This window comes from Corvus hawaiiensis, chromosome 14, assembly GCF_020740725.1.
Source record: "Corvus hawaiiensis isolate bCorHaw1 chromosome 14, bCorHaw1.pri.cur, whole genome shotgun sequence".
NCBI lineage: Eukaryota > Metazoa > Chordata > Aves > Passeriformes > Corvidae > Corvus > Corvus hawaiiensis.
In genome coordinates this window covers 16,551,976-16,571,670 of record NC_063226.1, presented here as the reverse complement: position 1 = coordinate 16,571,670, position 19,695 = coordinate 16,551,976, and the positions used below count along the sequence as shown (strand labels likewise).

The following is a 19,695-nucleotide window of genomic DNA, read 5'->3' as shown; positions in this document are numbered from 1 at the left end:
TTACTGACAGAGCATTAAGCAAAAAAATCTAGTCCTATTTTGAGATATAGGTAGTAAAATATTTCTCTGGTTTCAGATTAATCATTTCTGTTATTTCATCTTGTCCTGTCAAAGTGAAACATGGTTAAATATGGCCACTGTGTGTTTAAACTGCTAGCAATGTTACCTTTCATTTAAATAGATTAATAATGTGTACTCTACATAACAAATTGCTTTAGGCACAGAATGAAGACAGTGGAAAACATATTAAAATTGAGTGAGGTTTTTTGAAATGAATGCATGCTTTAGAAACAATTCTGGTTTGAAATGTCTGTAACATCTTCCGTGGCTCTTTCTCTCACAAATGGGAAGAGCTCCATTTTTGCAGCCCTGGGGGAAAGTGTTGCAGGGTTTAAATCCTGGTAGAAAGCTTCCCCATAAGTCAGCACTGAGGAGACCCATGGGGTCGATGAAGGATAAGTTAGCCTAATCACAATTAGTCAAGAGAAACAGACTAGGAAAAGGCTGGGACACTTGCAGTGTCCAAGAGCAGACTGGACTGGGAGACGCAACTAAACAAACCTTCAGAAAGAGATTCAAGAGCTTACTTTTTTGACATTTTCCTCTGAAGTTAATGGCCATGACAGTCAAAAAATAGTTGATGGTTAAAAGAAACATATGTAAGGGAAGGACTAGAGAAATTAAAGTGATGGACCAAAAAGACACCAGGTACTTGAGGCATGCTCAGTTTCCCCCTTTATGCTTTATCGACACCCACATGTTGCAACTTTTAATGCGTTACTGCTTTGTGGTCCTCGAAGTAAAGTAAAGAGAACAGGTCAAAGTTTACACCTGGAGCAAACCTGAAGTTTCAACTTTGAATCTCATTGTTGGGCTCTGAGGAGATGGGTGAAAGTGTTCTGTTACAGCAGATACCAGGAATGCTTGTTGCCATTTTCTTTAGTGCACTGCAGTCTAAGTTTAACTGAAGCCACTCCTAATTTCTTCTTAAGGCAAGAATACAGACACCAACTGTATGGACCAAAACTTACTTTATTTCCTCCTAAGAGACCCCTTGGACAAGCAGGTGGGCTTTTCCTTGGGAGGAATCATGTAGTGACACACAGTCAGACTGGCCAGCCCCCATGAGGTTTCTGGAAGCAGCCTGACATGGGCAGGCAGCCGTGTGGCCATCATCTGCCTTAAGTTCAAGTTCTTCCAATTCTGCAGTGAGAACAGTTCTGGAAGCTGCCTTTTGGGGAGGAGAATTCATGTCTTTGCTGCATGCCCTTGGTCTGTCATGCACCATAGTCAGCAGAGCTTTTTCTGAAGGTGTTTCCTTCTTGCCTGTGGAGATGGTTCCAGCTGTCAGAATGTTCTGAATACACCACTTCAAACCTGCAAGTGAAAGACTGGTGTGGTTCATCTTCTCATGTCTTTGAACACCCTCTCAATAAATGCTTGAATGCTTAGACTCAGATAAAACATCGTACCTTTAATCTTCCTGAATAACCTTGAGATGCCCCTTTGCTCCACTATGTCTCCTTCTGTGCAGCGGTGAAATAGAACCTCATCCATGCTGCCGTTGTTAGAAGTTAAATTAGTTGTTAGCAAAATGCATTGATGTCCTCAGCTGGAATTACTGGTGTGATAATTGGGCAAAAGCAAGGCTCAATCAGATATTTAAAATTATGCTACATACTGTGGCTTATCTGAATTTCTAACATTTCTTTAGAAAGTGTGTCATTGAATTTAATGTTCTGAGAAACCTTATGAACTTCTAATCTATTTTAGCTGTACATTTCAAATTATGCTTATAATTATGTTTTTATTGAATACGTAAGTTCCTTTCAATTTCTTATTACACTACATGGGTTTTAATGTACGTTTGAGAAGAATGCACACTGTGGATAGGTGGCACTTCTGAGTGTTTTCAACTTGTCACAGTAAAAGTGTCACATTTGTTTAATTAACCAGTAGATCCTGCCACATTGATTTGTCAGTGGTGTAACAATTTCTTTGGATAGATGGAAAATCTGACCAGAATGGTTTTTGTATTTTCTTTTTTCTTTTTCTCTTTTTGTTCTCAAGGAATTTCTCACATTTCTTTTTGATTTAAAAGCAGTCATACAGGCACAAGTCTTGCAGAAGTCAGATGAAGAAAATGTCAGGTTCTAGCATTAGAAATGAAGATTATTTTATTTGTTCAAGGCATTGAGGTGTTTGTTGACCATTGTTCAGAGGCAAGAGAAAAAAACTGTCTCCAAACACGAATCTTAAGGTCTGACCCAAGTGCCCAGAATTGTTTTTTCAACATTCTGCATACCCTGTGTATTCTACCTGCTGCAAGTGTTACTGTATGGCCTTCCAGAGCTCCTGGGGCCAGGGCTCTGGTGTGGCTGTCATTAGAAACCCTGTTATCAACACTTTACAGCTCTTGTTTAAGTGTTTTCTATATTCCAAAATTTCTGTGCAATGTGTAAGCAAATATTGTTTGGGGGAGGTGGAAAAACCTATTAGTACTTTTCAGGGTGAAACAGGAGCAACATGAACCCACAAGGGCGTAGGAGACTGGCATGGGTGGTTAAAGGGAAAAAAAAATGGGCAGAGTAGTATTCATTGTGTTTACTGTGGGTTGATTGAGGGGTTTAAAGTGTGGACCAAATTTCATCTGTAGGGCCAAGCTGGAAAATGGCAGGTACTGATCTTTTGTGAGGAATGCTTTGAGATCTTCTGATGGCATTTATTGCGCAAGCGCTCAGTGTTAAAAGCCCCTTTGGGCTTTGTAGTCCATTAATTTCTTTGCCATGAGTATATCCTACTGAAGAATATGTTCTGTACACCAAGGTGCAGTAACCTTTAAAAATACTACTCTGAGCCTTAGGATAAAAACACTTCATGTTTGATTTGTAGGAGAACATTCCCAGTAGTGGCTTGTTGTTTTTTTTTTTTTTTTTTAAATAAAGCCAATTAATCCCTTCCCACTTATTCCAGTATTTTATCATTTCTAACCTCTTGAGTCCCTAATCTTTTCAACAAGAGGTCTGAACTGCCAGTTTATCTGAAAAAGTAGTGTTGTACCAATCAAATGAAAACTGATGCTCAGAATTTTTTTGAAGAGCAGCCCCTTGTCATTCCTGAATTTAGACAAAAACAAAGAACATAGCTTCAACAGTGAGGCGTTCACTGGAGGCTTCTTTCCATGAAAATAGTTGTCACTCCTTTTTTTCCTTGGCAATTGAGTCATTGTTGCTTTTAAAAGAGGTTGTCATGATCTCCTCATTACCATTTTTCTTAATATGATAAGTGTAAACTACAAGAAAGCTATCATGTTTGAAAGGATACAGGAACCCTAAGGAATGTTGCACTAACTGCTTGTGTTCTTTGAAAAGGCTTAGACTGGGGATTTGACTAAATGTATCATTCTGTCTACTTTGCAGCAGCATTGTCATTTTCTAGCGTCTTTCACTTACAACACAAGTTACCCTTCAAAAAGAATACCATGTTACTGCATGCAGCCTTTGTATGTCTCCAGCAAAGTGAGATCAACAACTCCTTTTGGTAGTTGCTTGAACATAACAATACATCGCACTTTGTACTTAAAAAAAACCCCAAAATCATCCTTTGGCAGGTTTACTCCAGTTCATCTTTGCTTGGTAACCGGTAATTGTCAGTGTTTGACACCAGCTGGAGCTGTGACTTGCTCAAACTGCTTGGAGCTAACTAGGCAGCCATGGGTCTGCTGGGTGGTCTTTTCTTGGGCTTGCTCCAAGTTTGTTCCAAATTGCTCACAAGATCCCTGATAAACTATTACTAATGAACAGTTTGCTATTCCTTTTCAGCCATCTCGAAGGAAAAAAGACAACACATGTCATCGTCTAGTAATGTAGAGATACGATTTTTAAATGCTGGATCACTGAATTTACAGCATTTCAGTGCTGTGGCTTTTGTGTCCTATTCATTGATTTTCCTGTGGGAAAAAAAGTAGTGTAGTGCTTTGAGACAGGAAGGTTATGGACTTTGCCCTTTTTCAGCCCTGTTTTTAGGAGTTAGTTTGTTTCAATGTAGTTTGCTGTCAGAAGTTTTTAAAAAATGCAGACACAGGAGGCTCTGTCAATCTGGTGCACAGTCAGAACATGCTGATTTCAGACTCTAGGACCGCTCTGTGTGGGACCAGGCATCCTCAGCTGTCGTATGTCTTAGTGGCAGTTCTGAGTATTTAATGTTTCCAGCCTCCAACTAGCTTTGTAAGAAAGAACATGCTGGGAAATGAGGAATCAAATGTATGCAACAGTAGGAATCTGTCTACCAGAAATACTCTGAAGCCTCCATACCTTAAAGGAGATCAAAAAAGACCTCAGCATGTTTTGGCTTCGGTTTTCTTTACTGTTTAAGCTGGCTTATTTGGGTAAGGCTGACATGCCAAAAAAGTATATGTTGTATCAAAACATCTTCTATAACATACATCCATTTTTTTTTCTACACCTGTTAGCTTAGCAGGAGTGGATCAAAGGGGAGTGTTGGCATGATTTACAGGACACACAGATGCAGGAACAGACCTGCTTCAAGGCACAAGTGAGGAAAAGGAAATTCAGACTGAAATGTTTGTTCTTTTCTTAAGGCTAAAATTACTATAATAAATGCCAGGTTGCATGAGAGGGTTTCAGGTGGCTGCTTAGGTCTTACTGTAAGAGAATAGAATTAGAGGGTTGAGCATGAGAGGCAGCAAGGACTCCACCTCTCTCTTACAGATGAGGACCCATAGTGTATTGTTTGGAAAACATGCTAAGCTTTCTAACTTTACAAAAGAAACCAAGGTGACAAAATTAGAGGAACCAATGATCAGGCTTAAGTTTGGAGTTTCTTTGTACATCTAGGGCTTGCTGAATACTGATCAAGTTGTCTGTGTTGTCCATACATTTTGGACACATCCATTGGATCTTTCAGCGCACAATCTCTGTTCCAAATTTCCAGCCGATATTCAGAAGTTCTATCACTTCCCTAGGCATTGCATAAGACAAAAAATGAGACGGTTTGTGCCCTGCTGAGTATTCATAGTCTCTGAAGTAGGCACTGGGAAGGTAACCATGCTTCTTAGGGGAAAGTGAGTTCTTCATACATGAAGGGAGAAGCAACTTCTCAACTGAGACACATGGCAGGGAGGGCATCACATAGACGAGGAAAAGGAATGGTGAAAAAAGACAGCTTTTTAAGGGCAGGTTTCAGCTTTCCTAGGACTTCACTGTGCCTTTGCTTCAGCCTCAGACCGCTGGTTTAGCAGCATTACAGTGGAGGTGTTGATGAGACTGTGTAAGAACAACATTAAAAACAAATGCTACCCTGGCACACCCACGCAGGAAAACCCTGCTGCAGTACTGCTTGTGTGGTAAGCAGAATAAGAGATCTGGCAGAGTCTTGGTTTGGAAAGCAAAGAAACAGCTTTTGTAAAGGATTTCAATGTGTATTGTACAGCAGCGTGTGGTAGCTTCATTTCTTTGTATTTGATGAGTAACAACTCGGAGTCCAATCTTAATGAAAGCAAATCATGGCTTAAACAAAAGAATTAGGCTTTAAACTCAAGTTGCCTAACCTGGTTTCTTAATTTCCCCTATATGCTATTTCAGATAATTAATGTTCCTTTTTTAAGGCCAAAGCCGGTGTTTGCTGGCACAAGTTAATGCTTTCAAATTCCTGATGATTTTTGGACTCAGTTTCATCATATTGTCTGGATGTAAGTTATAAGCTGGTTACATGGGTGTAAAAATTATTGCACAATATAAAACTTAGTTTCTGTGCTAAGCTTACAGAACAAGAGGTTTAGTAGTTTAGCAATCTAATTTTGCCTGATATTGAATTTGGAGATTTTGTTTTTTCACTGTGTTGCCATAAGTTGCTCCAGAAATTTAATGCATTTTATAATAAATTCTATTGATAAGGTCTTGTCCTATGACTATATAATTCCCTGTTGTATGAAAAAACCCATGAATTGATTACATCTGGCAATGTAAAGGAGATGATGTAATGTATTGTATAAATGTGCACAGTGGAGTGCCTCAGGGTAGGAGTAGTCTTGTTTTGTAACTGTAAATTATAGTTCTACTCTCCTCTTGGTGTGAACCCTAAGATTCAGAGAAGAAAACAGGCAATTCAAGACATGCTTTCTTGCTTGTGAAGCTCAGGATGGATGGAACAAATTACCAGATTCCCTTAAACAAGTGCCAGCAGTGAATAGTTTCAAAACACAGTTGCTTATTTGCTTGGAGAATGGTTTTTTTGCCAATGTTTTTTAAATTGCAGAGATGAAATTATATGTTGGTACTAGTAACTTTTGAAAGAATTAGCTTTTTATGACTTACTGTGCCTTTGTTTATACTATACTGTTGTAGAGCCAGGATGTTATGTTGTATTTAACAGTTCAATGCATACTTCCTACCTCGTGGGGCCCTCGTGAAAATGAGATGTGCCATCCCTGGGAATGGTTACCAACAAGTATTATTTTGAATAAATAAAATCAATGGGATATGGCTGTGCATCTCAGTGGGGATGAGAAGCTGCCAAGAACAGGAGGAATTGCATTGGCCATACTGTCCACAGCAGGGCTCTGGTTCTGTGTACTGGGCAGCAAAGCCATTAGGTTACTCACTAGTAGTGACAGCTGAAGGATGCCTCACTTCTGGAACTGGCTTTGGTACATGTGACTGCAAGTACCTGAGTATTTATGGGCATATCATTGCCTTCTAAAACTCTAGAACTGGTGTTAGCTGGTGTGAACTGAATGTCCAGTTCTGGATGCCATATTAAACAGAAAAGGTCTCAGCACAGCTGAGAATTCCTAAGTATGGAGGATCAGGATTTTACCCTCATGATTGCCGTGGTGTTCCTGAAGTGCTCTGTGAAAGACACAGCACCAAACACTGTCTGTAGCATCCCAGAGGAGCAGGACCTCGAGTCTGGCCCATTCTGACAGTTCATGTCCCTGACCCCTCAGTAGGTCTGTGCAGAGGAAGAGTTATATGGAAATAGAAATACCTTCCGTGGCCCAGCATCTCACATGTGCCTGGCAAAACTTTGATCATCCTCTCTTTGCACACAACCATTATGGCCTGTCCTTAACAAACCCCACATTCCTGCAGCTTGCAGGATTCCTCCTGCCTGTCCTGGCTGGGAAGCAGAGTCACCACTCCAGTCAGTGTTGTTATTCCTGGTCAGTACATGCCTGTCTTTGGACCATTTGGAAGCTTGTGACTTGTCACAAAGACAGCTCTGGCTCCTGCTCATCTCCTGGACTTTGACTGGAAGCTCAGACAATGTAAGACAAAGACATGACGGTTCAGGAAGGTTGTCTTACATGCAGGGTGTATCTACCTTTGACTTCATGGAGTTCCAAGGCCCCATTTGCCACACAATTCTCTCATCACATAAAACTTGTCAAAAAAGCTGTCCTGTGTGCTTGCTGTAAGGTCCTGCTTTGTTTTTTACATTGTGTGATTTTTTTTGCTGATTATATTCTGTGAACTCCCCATGTCCTACATGCACTTTACTCATACAGGGAGCCTAAGCCTGGCAGGAATAGGGATACAGCTGCTGCAGATCCCTGGTTCTGTGCAGTTCACCATAATGGTGTTTCTGTAGTGGGTCCATAGAGGATTGTGCTGCATGCTCCTAAAAATGCCAAGAGAATGAGAGAAGTGCTGAAGGGAACAAAACCTGCTTGTTACTGAACTGAAGGATTGTCCTAGTCAGTGTAAGACATCCAGGTCAGTTTTTCACCATATAATCTTCTTGAGGTGGACCCTGAAGAAAATGATCTTGATCCACTTTGGAGAAAAGTACTCAACCTGTTTCACAGAGGATCCTCGGGAGTGAACTATGGTATGCACAGCGGGGGCCATTTGGGGCCAGAGCCAGCAGGGAGCTGAATCCTTTGACAGGGTACACACATTGTTAGATGGGCTATGGTTTCCTTTGGGATTGTGGCAGACTTGTGAAATTGAATCCAGTGGTGGGTTCATGTGGTGTGGCTTCATTACTCTCCCCCTAAAACAGCCTCTTGAGCTGAGATAGCTTCTCACTGTAATGGAGCATTGTTTTTCTTCACATACACAAGCTTGGTTAGAGCACTAAGTGCATCAATCATGATTTTACTTTTTTTTTATTGTCTTGTAAATGCTCTAAGCAAAGAATATGAGTGTTATTACTTATAAAAGCTACAGGATGAGGAAAATATGTTGAAAAGTTTGAGGTACACAGGAGTCATAGAGTACTGAGAAACTCAACAGAAAAAGAAAATACCCATATTTCTTTGTGGATTTCCAAATGTTAACAAAGTAGGAAAGGAAAACATATGCTGTAAAATTTATGGTCAACCACAATTGGCTTCTAAAGCAATTTCTCTATTCATTTTCATGGAATATAATTTTTGTCTGTCCCCTTCTTGTTAAAATGTAAAGAAATATTAATTTACCATGGGATGATATGGAATGCATCCCATTTCCCAGCTGGCAAAGGGAACTTAGTGGTCATCATTGATAAAGCCCACAGGTGAACACTGTGCTTTAGGCTGTGGTCAGAAAAATGGTTGCTTTTTGTAGCATAAACTTTAGCTTTTCAATAATAAATTCATTTATGCACTGTATTTCCAATTGTCTTTCAAGCAGTTTTTGGGACAGTAACAAGATAAATTCAAGTATGACAAAGACATCATTGTAGATGCCACCACATTGTGCTGGGCATTAGCCACTCATAATAAATTTGCTAAAAGAGTTGCATGAATAAAAGGTTTTCAGTTTTAATATTTATATCAGGAAGAATAGCTTGCTTTGGAGGCCATCACCAAAGTCTTTTGGATTTTTTTTACAGGGAAAAAGGTGTGGTATCCCTTTGATGATGAGATTTTTTTTTAAATGCTGAGACATCATAATCAAATGTGTATTAATGAATTTGTCTCTCATGTCCATGTCAATACCAACAATGTATCAAAATCCCTTCCCTAAGGAAGCCTTTGACCCAGTATAAAGCAGGCCAGATTACTGGTCAAGATATTCCCAACTGCTTGTGCAAATTTTGCATTCCTTCATAAGGAGTATGAATAAAAACAACCCGTAGGTTTATTGTCTTTGGGTTCCTTTAGGCTTTAGTGTCATTTGCTTGTCATTTTCATGTATAAATATATATCTATATATTCATTCTTTTTGTAGCCTTTACCCCAAAGATGAAACAGGCTGAGATGGTTTTTAATTCAGTATGCATCACACACAGAAAATGTGGCTGCCCTTCATGCATTACTGGCTGCCTAGCAGAGAGAGTTTGATCAGGTTTGCATAAATGCAGAAACCAGAAAGATGCTGTGAAACAAGACAGGCTTTTTACTAAGGTTGCATTGATAAATAGTTAATAAAACATTAATAAATCATTAATAGAGTCTTTAATAAATGGTAAATCACTTGGCTATCTTTATTCCATCAAGGCTGTAGGTTGCTTAGCACCAGCTGTAGCATCAAGTTTGTAATAACCTCAGAACATGTATTCATCACATACTTTTTCTGAATGCAACTTTAACATACTGTCTCTCCAAAAGTTGGAGGAAGTTTAAAGCAGCAGATTTAGATAAGATTTAAAAGGACTGAGAGAGGAATTTGACAAAATATCACAGATAAGGTCTCTTAAGCAGCAGTGGCCTCAGATAGGATTTATTGCTGGTGATATGTGTGGGGCTGGTCCTCCTCCTGCTCCGCTGGCTGCCCTCTAGTGATGAGTGTCGGTCCTGAGACTGCCTTTGTGGCCCCAGAAGAAAAAAATGTTTGTTTTCCTCTTCTGCCTTTTTGTGGATGTATCCACAAGAGAAGCAGTAAGGGGAGGGCTTGGCCAAACCAGTTGCACACTGTCAAAACTACAGAACAAGAAAAAGGGCTGGGAAAGGTCTTAGAAATCTCATCATCCGCTACACATTCCCATCCCAATGTAGGAATCAACTCTGCCTAAGCCATGCCTGACTGATGTGTGCTTATCTGTTCTTAGGCATGTTCCTCCACAGATGGGGTCCATGTAGCCCTCTGAGCAAGCTGTTTCAGTCCTGCAGGATCCTTACCATTAAAGAGCTTTTTCTTATGTCTAGCTGGAATTTTTCTGGCTGCAGTTGAAGTTCATATCCTCCATAAAACTGGAGAACAGATTATTCTCTCCTTTAGGAACAGCTCTTTCTGTAATTGAAGGCTGTTCTTATGTCTCCCCTCAGTTCTCCCAAGGGAAGTAGCATGAGCCCTGTATCTTGAGAGACTTCAAATTAGATCAGGCTAAGCAGTTTAGAGCACACTAGGAAGGGAAGCTGCCTCTGTAGGAACGCAGAGTACACAATCCTGCTCCTTTTTTTCATAATGACCTCTTAGAGCCTGGCTAAGTGCTTTTATCTATACTTAAAAACACGGCACACTTTCTTTTGAACAAGAAGGAAATGATGGAAAAATGAAATACAGAGACAGGAAATAAATCTTGAAGATGGCTATTAATTTTAGGGACTGATTTTGTAAAGCTATTTACCATCTGTCCCATATCTCCTGTTCTCAGTTCTCTCGCTCTGACCTTTTCCTTAGAAACTTGCAAGTTTAAATCCTTCCCCAGTCCTCTCCTTCCATTTAAATCATTACTTGGCCTTGTACCTCTGCACCCCTTAGAAGGTTTGCTTGGGGTATTTGTGTTTTGGGTGATTCATTAGATCGCATCTGCATGTGTCCTTCTTAGTTACTTACCTGAGGGCTTTTATAGCCAAAAAAAACCAGACTTAGCTGAAGAGACGAGCATGTCTAACTCTAATAAATAAAACACATGGAGTCAATTAAAACAATGTTTAAATAATTTTCAGAAAGGAGAGTGCTTGATGTTACTACATCAGAGGATCACAGTGACTTCTAAGCCAAGAAATGGTGCAGGTTTACTTTCTCATTTAATATCCAGGTCTATAAAAAAAATGCATGCTTCTATAGCAGTCATCTACCCACTCCAACAGTTAACATGATTTTGGAATTCTTTTAAGTCCAAACCATGTGAAAATAAATCCTAACTCAATTTTGTGGGATTACTTTGTTGCCATTAAATTCCTCTTTAAAGTGTTTCATATGCTCTCTTTTATTATTTTTACTTCCAGGAATTTCTAAATACTTCCAAATTTGGATTGATTAGTGTTTTAACGTTTCCTGGAAAAAAATATTAATTCAATTCCCTGTCTATTTTACCAGGTATTTATGAACTAAGATGGTTATAGACGCATCTGAATGGATGCATACACAACACACACACACTGTCTATGTGGTTCTTCATAGTCTTAACATATTAGAAGGTAGATATATCAGATTTCAGAAGCTAAACAAAATAGAGCTTAGCAAGTACTTAAAGATGAGGGACCTCCAAAAGAAATTGGGGCATAAGAAAGAATGGTGAAGTCATGTGGATGATTAAACAAATGACATCTTTTCTTCTGATGCTCCAGAGTAACCTATCTGTGCTTAAGGAACAGAGTGGCAACGAGCCAAGCAGTCACATCCCTGCAGGGTGTGGGGTTGGGATTTTGACCCTTCACTGGCAGCAGTGCAGTGCCATTTTTGCATGTCCTTCCGTAGCTCAGCTCTGTGTGAGTGGAACATGCAGCCCTGTGGTGCTCGGCGTGGGGTTGCTGCCCAGACATTTTGAAGTGATGTTTTTCAGATGAGTAAACTCAAAACTTTCTCTACCACCGTTCAAGGTTCTTTGGTCAACAGTGCTCTGGCACCTGTCTTTAGGTAGATGTAGGTATGTTTCTTTAGGTAACTATAAACTTTCTCACTCCTTCCACATGCAGTGTTTGTCTGTACACTGAGCTTTAGATGTTTGTGCTGTTATGTGTGTGTGATCCTATCTGGGATTTTCTGTCCAATAATTTTCATTGCAGTGAGAATTGAAGTGAAATGCTTCAATGTAGCTATCTTGAACCTTTGTAAGAGATTTTGGTGCTCACAAGGTCACTCTGTAAACACAGAGATTGGATAGTCCTAACCTCAGTGGAGTCAGGATTTCTTACCTTGTAATTGAATTTCTTCAAATAATAGCAGCCTCTTTTTCCCATTGTTTTATGTTCATGCGTCCCCTAACAGGGAGATGACTAGGTTTGCTTACACTTCAGCCTGCCAAGTAGGTAGGCAGTGGATTATACATGTGTTTTGACAGTCAATATTCTGAAATGTTTGCCAGCATCACCTCCCCATGAATCCCAGGCCCTCTGTACAGCGTTTTCTGTGTGGGCAGGAAGAGACTGAGGTCAAGCCTATAATTTCAGTTCTAGAATATTCTTCATTTCTGCCTTCAGTCAGACTGCCTAGTCCTCTTTCAATTATGTGATACAGTCTCTGTTTCATCATTTTTCTATGAAGAGATTTGCCACAAAGCAACCTCTTTGGCATAGGCTTTGGCAGAGGCATGCAGGATTTGGATTATATTATCCCACAGAAAAGTTCTCGGGATGCTGAAATCTTTTTCCGCCTTCCCTGTGTGGAGGTCGGTCAGTCAATGCCATTTAATAGTGCTCTTCTTGTCATGGCACTGAGCTGCCACTGCCTCACACACCAGGAGGGATGAGCCATTCCACAGTTGCTCCTTTCCTCCTCATGGCCACTGTTTGGGCTTTGTGCAGTGAAAAGAGTCCCTGTGCTCTACAGCGATACCCAGAAGTTCTTGCAGGAGTGCAGAAGCCCACCCCTGCTCCTGGCCCATCTGCCCAAGGAAGTTTGTATGTCTGCCTGTCCCACTGACTGAGGAATGACCATAGTGCACAGCTTTCCTTTCTCTCTCCTAACCTCCTGTATGACACGTAATTTGGGAGGGACAACTGGAGATCTGAAACTTGCTGGCTCTGTCTTCAGTGAACTACACGTTACTATCAGCTGTCGCCACCCAGGGCATGTCTTTAGCCAAAATGGACCCACCACAGTGCCCTTTTGACAACACCTATATTTTCTTTAATTAAGTGTATTATGTTATGTTTTTATTTGTGGAGCATTCGCAGTGGCTGTCATTTAGCCTACAGAAACTGGCCTGTTTATAAGCTTTGTTGTGACTAACCCTGGGTTTGACCAGTGTGTAATAGCAGCTGGGAAGTTTAGTTTACTGCAGTCAGGCCATTGCACAGATTTCTGAGATCGGATGCTCTTCTGCTCTTTGGCTCCCTTCTCTCAAGAAAGAATTCTTTCTGAGCTTTTTAGGCAAAGAAAGACAAGCAAGACAAAGATAAAACAGAATGCCAGAGACAACTATTACTGCCTCCCTGCATATTTATTAAATTAAAAACAAAGATAAGAGAGTAAGAAGCAGTGTCTCCCATAAAACACGCTCATTAGAAGGGCATTTACAAGCTCTGCCTTAGCCAACATTTGTGCAGTTCCTGGGTTTTAGTGATTTTCCCCCTGCTCCAAGCACAAGCCCCAGTCTGCTCCTGTCAGGTTTGCTGGGGCAGCAGTTCCCTGCAGTGGGAAGGAGCAGATGTGTGCTGCTCTTCTGCTGCTGTTTGATAGCCATGGGCACCCAGGTTGTTTCTTTGAAGATAATTGGGACATGAGTGTACAAATGATGGATAAACACACTGATACAGAAAATGGATGCCTTGCTTAGATGGTCTGGTAGGCAGGATTCACTGGAGACTTGGATTTCCTGGTTAAGTATGGACTTTCTGAGTAGCTCTGTGCGAGTCACCTGATTTCTCAGTCCCTCATTTTAAAGTGGAATCAGTAGTGCTCTGAGGCTGTGACATTGCTTACCTCAGTAAGAGCCTGTGGCCAGTGCCACAAGAAGATGCTGTGGTGCACAAGACACTGTCCCTGCTCTCTCCTACTCCAGGCATTCATGCTGCAAGCCCATTCCAGATTTTTCTAGACCTGCCTCTTGTTTATTTTCCCACTCTGCAGTCTTGAATAGGGCTGCATCCTGCCACCATGCACTCCCCTACAGGGTTGTACCCAGTGCTGTACAGGAGGGCCCCCTTGCTGCCTGGGCTTTGCAGGTAAAATCCTGCTCTATTCATACAGCTTGGCAGGCTGACCGTGGAGGTGGCCTCAGTTGATGAAGACATGGATGGTCACAGTTTTAAAGAGTAAAACCTGTCCTCTCTCTCATTCTGAGGAAGTGCTGCCTGTGGGGTTGTTAAGGTGCTCATCTGCAACCTAAGGGTGTGGGGTGGTGGGGTTGCTTCCTTGAGCAATTGCATCTTCAGGCTCAATGGAACAGATGTGACCATTTTTAGCTCTCTTTCTTCTTTATGTACATGAATTTGTTTTCTAAACTTTTTCTTTCTTCTCTAGGAGATGACCCATTCCTGGCCTCCTCCTCTTACTGCTATTCACACTCCTGGCAAGGCTGAGCAGACCAAGTTTTCTATCCCAAGCAAGGTACAAGTAGGCTATTACCAGTGACCTGATTAGCATTCTGTTCTGTTGAGTGCTCTTTGCTGGAGCGTTTATTTTTCCAATTGGTCCTACTTAAAAAAAAATTCTGATACTATTTTGAGTTGGAAATTCCCAATCAGACTGTTGCTACTAGTAGAACTACTTATTTAAAGCTGCTGAAGACCCAGTGGAAGCCAAGTGAACTTCTATCTCTGTTGTTATAGGAGTCTTTCTACGTCAAGTAAACTATATTTTGTTTGGTTTTCTTCCATTATTATTTGTGCAATGAAAAGGTTTGAAATGGACTTTTTTTCCCCACTTACTGATTGATTGCATGGTGAGGTTTTGGCTGCGTAGTCAAATTATGGTGGCTAAAAAGGTCCCTGCATGTGAAGAGCGTGATGGCATCCGTCTGTGTCACACCCCACAGAGTCAGGCCATGTGATCCTCAGTACTGGCCTTGTTAAAGGCACACACTCAGCACTAGCCCAGAGAGGGCCTGTAGTTCATGTAACACACACTGAATTGTTAAATTGTATGACTTGAAAATGCCTTTAGCCCAAATTCCTTTATTGCCTTCTTGCTATGATTCTGGTAGCACTGCTAGAGATCAAGCCCATACCGGGGACAGGTTCTGCCAGAGGTATCTCATGCTGGGACCTGAACAACACTGAGCTGATGATGTTTGGGGACGAGAACTTCCCCAGGTTGGGAAATTTATACCATTCTGTCATGGAGCTACATAAAAGTTTCTTTCTAAAGGCAGGATCTTGAAAAATAGCTTATAAAACTGGTACTGCTTGACAGTATAGTTCAAGCAATCATATCCTGGTTTAGAAGCTGGAATGTGATTTGCCTCTTACTGACTTCCCCTGTCTGAAATATAGCTCCCATACTTAGTTGGAAAGAAATGAAATTAGCAGTATCTGGGACTTAAACAAAACCAAAGCCAGTGCCCAGAATGTCTTACTTTATTGGAATGTGATTGTTACTGGTCTAGCACTGCCACTGTCACTGCAGTTTCCTGCTGCATTGTGAAGCATCAGAAGTCACTGAATCAGAGAATGGCCTGGGTTGGAAGGGACCTTAAAGATCATCTGGTTTCATCTAGTTCTGGGCCATGGGCAGGGACACCTTGCAGTAGACCAGGTTGCTCAGAGCCCCATCCATCCTGGCCATGAACACTTCCAGGGAGGGGGCAGCCACAGCTTTTCTGGACAACCTGTTCAGTGACTCACCACCCTCACAGTACAGAATTTTTTCTTAATATCTAATTTAACCCTTCTCTCAGTCTGAAGCCATTTCCCCTTGTCCTTTCACTGCATGGGCTTGTAGAAAGCCCCTCTCCATCTTTCTTGTAGGCTTGTAACTGCAAGAGCATAATCCTCATTGGAAATTGGGTAAAAGTCAGTTGAACCCTGTAAGGTGAATGTGTGAATACAGGTATTTACCTGCTGGAAGCTGGGGGTTTTTTTAATTTATACCATCTCTTAATTTAGTGTTCTGTTTCTGATGAGCCCTACAGAAACTGGTTTGAGTCCTGCAGACTGACGCTCTCTCCACTGGCAGCAGTATAAGCATAGCTTTGGAGAAGCTAAAATTTTGGGTTGCTTTTCTGTTTCTATTAAATTGGCTTTGAACTTTTAAGATCCACATCAAAGTTAATTTCTGGGCACATTAAATGTTGATCCTGAAATTCTTGACCATATCACTTCAATGCAAAATATAAATTAGATTTTTTTTTTTTTTTTTTTGAGCTAGCGTTGCAGGAAATAGGCAAGCACATAAATGTTTCCATGCTTCTTTGTCTTACTTTGAAAAATACAACAGAAGTGTCTCTTCAGAACATCACTTTAAATCAATTATGGCTGGCCAAATTATACATCTAGGACATAATGTGGCTAGGTTGTGCAGCCATATAAACCAGAGACAGGCACTGTTAGAAGTTTTCAATTTAGCTATTAAAATAAAGGTATTCTCATGAGAAACATGTATTTTAAAAGTGTGATAAAAGAGGTGGAACTTATCAAAACAATTTATCCCTTTGACATTCAAATTTAAAGTGCCATGTTTACTCTTAGGGCATTATTTACTTCACAAGGGACTGACTGACAGCACAATATAATATTAGGAACTAATAATGCCCTAAGAGGAAGTGCAGTGAGGGCTTTAATGACTTTAACATCCTACAGAACTAACACTTCCAGCAAAGTAGTGCCTGGCTGTAAGATGAGGTTGTAAATAACACCTTAATTTCAACTGATCAAACTGCTTGGAAGGAAAGTTGATGACAATCACTGTGAACTATAGAGCCTAGAGAAAAACTAAGCCAGAAAACACTGTGATATTAAGGAAGCAGCTTAGTTATTGTGAGCCAGCAAGAATCCTGGCATTAGCATGCTCAGTGTTGCAAGCCAGATTCTTTGCTGGTTTTAAGTTGTTGTACTTCCATTGATTTCATTGGATTTGGACCAATTTCCATCAGGTGAAGATCTACTTCCCGCGTCTTTATCAAATCCTGTGTGTCACAGTCCAAATAAAAACAGTGACTATCAATAAAAATTACTGTATTTCCAGTCAGTGAGATCAAACAAAAGAAAGGCAATGGCAACTGAATTTAATGCATAGCTGCATTCATGCTGTGTTCTAAATTGTGCATCCTGGATGGCTCATATACACATCCATGGCCAAGCCTGGGGAAGGCTTGGGCTGCTGCCGGTGTAAATCTGTGCCGTGTCTCCAGAAAGGGGGGGTGCAGATTTACAGCAGCTGAGGACAAGCTCTTGCCTGAGCTCTGAAGGGTCCCTCAGTGGTGCTCTGTCTCCACAGTTAATGCTTTTTTAAACTAATGTCACTGGTGCTGCCTTAACAATCCCATGATCCCTTCCCTGTGCCATCTCCTTCCCTGTTTGTGTAACGCCAGTGCCCTTAATCTAGCAAGCCAAGATATATCTTACCTTCTTCATCTTACTTAACTAATGCTGACATTTTGTGTGTTCTTCTTTGTAGGACTCCCAACATCTGACCTCAGGATACAATGTACAAAGTAGGTCTTTATCGTCCTAGTCCTAACAGTCAGGGTTGGGTATTTTTTTTGTCTGCTTAACGTCATTAAAACAAAGGCTAAAAAAATTAATTTCTGTGGTGCTAAAGCAGATCAGTTCCATTTTTTATTACATGTTATGCATTGTGGCATGTTGTGAAACCAAGTATAATTAGATGGGCTGACAGCTTTGGGTGCATTTTAATTCTACAGTAATCTTTTGACATTTGAAAATGTGTTTCCTTTGTTTGCAGAGTGGAGTGATCCAGCAGGGAAAGTTGCAACTAAGTCAGTGCCACAAAAGTCGTAAGTATTATTATTTCCAGCTTTAAATCTCATTTTATATTTATCATAAAGAATGAGCTTATTTCTCCAAAGGTAACTAAAACCTAGCTCTGCTCATAATCTTGTCCTGGTGTTCAGGTGTTCTCTGTAGTCCTTAAAAATTAGCCACAAACCAGTTTTATGTTTCCAGTGCTTATTACTGTTTCTTCTTTTTAAGCATTAGCTAACAGAGGTATGTGTGAAACATGAGTTTATTAAGCAGAAATAATGCTGATTTTAGTTCTACAGCTTGCCAAAATTAAATCACTTTTATGCTTCTCTCATCAGATACTAAGCCTCTTACAATAGAAAATGCAACCCAATGAACAGATGATGCAGGAATTTTAACATTCATACAGTGAGAGAGAGTAAAACACATCATACGGAATGATTCTGCTAGCTGGTGTTGAAAAGCTGGTCTTGAGTTTCATACACTTTGAAACAGCTGAAAATCACAGATGATCTATAAATATGACAGTTGAAAATTGTGAAGGAGCTAATTCTCCATTGTGCTAAGCCATTTTTCTTTGGTGCTTCTCTGGTGTAAGGCTGCAGTAGTGTAGCAGTGAGTGGAGACTGAATTGTTTTTTACTTTTATCCCAGGTTCTCAAAGGAATTTACAAACAGGAACTAAATAGCAACTTTGAAAAGTAGGCTGTTGTTTTATAGTTATGAAAATGTGTGGGTCTGATTTCAGTTCAGAGCTGCTGAGTTTTTTAGTGTTAAGTGTTTTAAAGTACTGAATGCAGTACTGCACTAGCTTGACTGACAGTTGTGTAAATAAAATATGTTCATTTAAAATTACTTCAGAATTATTCTAGTGGTTGCCCTTAATCTGCTAAAGACACAATTTTAAAAATCCCTAAAGGGGAAGAAAAATCAGTGTGGAAATAACCTACCCAGGCTTTTTAAATGAATTTAAATATACTGATTCTTAGTGCAAGTTTGTGTACACAAAAGGACTTGTTGGAGTTCAGTGATGTGTCTGTGACTGTGAGAGATACAGGACTAGAGCAGATGGGTGGGTGCTGAATCCATTGATGTACTCAGCAGGCTCTGAAGGTCCCGTTCTTTACTCATAAACTCCAGTCGTGGGAGTACTCATTCAAATATGGTTGGTTGAGTAAACCTTTACAAAATTGTGGCTGGGACAATGATTCAATTTTAAAATTAAAGAGTTGGGGTTTTTTTTCAGATTAAATGAGAATCAGGTAGGAATGTTAATGATATTTAGATTCATTTGCATGAATGACATTTATTTATTAAACTTAGTAGCAAATTAATTTTTGCCCTTTGCTGTTTGGTTTCCGGTAATGACTTGGTTTTTTGTAAAGACTCCAGCGAACTGTACCCACAGTTCTTGGTAACAGAATGGGTGCATTCATGTTTCAGAACATGTAAGTGATGCAAATCTAACATCAGGACCACTCCATAATAAAAAAAAAAAAAAAAAAAGACAAAATACTATTGCATCTTAAAATTATTTTTTTCTTAAAGCAAGTGTATTTGGATTCCACTCTGAAAAATATTTTAGTGAGTATACCATAAAGTACAATATTTCAATAGTTTGTAACCAACAGTAATAGACTTGTCAATCATGGTTTATAGTTATAAGCTGAATTTCAAAAGAACAGTGCTTCAGAGCTCAGTGGTATATAGTGCATTTAATGGGACCAAAGCTCTCTATAGGAAGCCTGATATAAAACCCAAAGACACTGAGTACATTTTATGAACCAGTTGTTCTCTGTTCTGCTGCTTGATCTAAAGTTCCAGTACTATCAATCAGATTTCTGCTGCAATGAACTGCCTTCTTACGGTAGGTGATAGATTTTACACATGAGAGATCAGAGCTGCAATAAAGCTACTTTTATTTTTAGCTTCCAAATGAAGATCAGCTAACCCATTACTATCACTTTTTCTCTTTTACTGCAGAAAAATTGTTAAGGC

General features: G+C 40.2%; 1 protein-coding gene across 7 annotated transcripts in view; it reads left to right on the top strand.

The window, feature by feature from the left end:
• AFF2 (AF4/FMR2 family member 2) overlaps positions 1-19,695 on the top strand; it is a 336,350-nt gene that overhangs the window by 186,573 nt on the left and 130,082 nt on the right. For all 7 annotated transcript variants that reach the window (XM_048318426.1, XM_048318425.1, XM_048318424.1 and 4 more), the window contains exons 5-7: positions 14,298-14,384; positions 17,391-17,427; positions 17,679-17,730. In XM_048318426.1, coding sequence (XP_048174383.1) covers positions 14,298-14,384; positions 17,391-17,427; positions 17,679-17,730 — 176 coding nt within the window. The remainder of the gene's footprint in view (positions 1-14,297; positions 14,385-17,390; positions 17,428-17,678; positions 17,731-19,695) is intronic.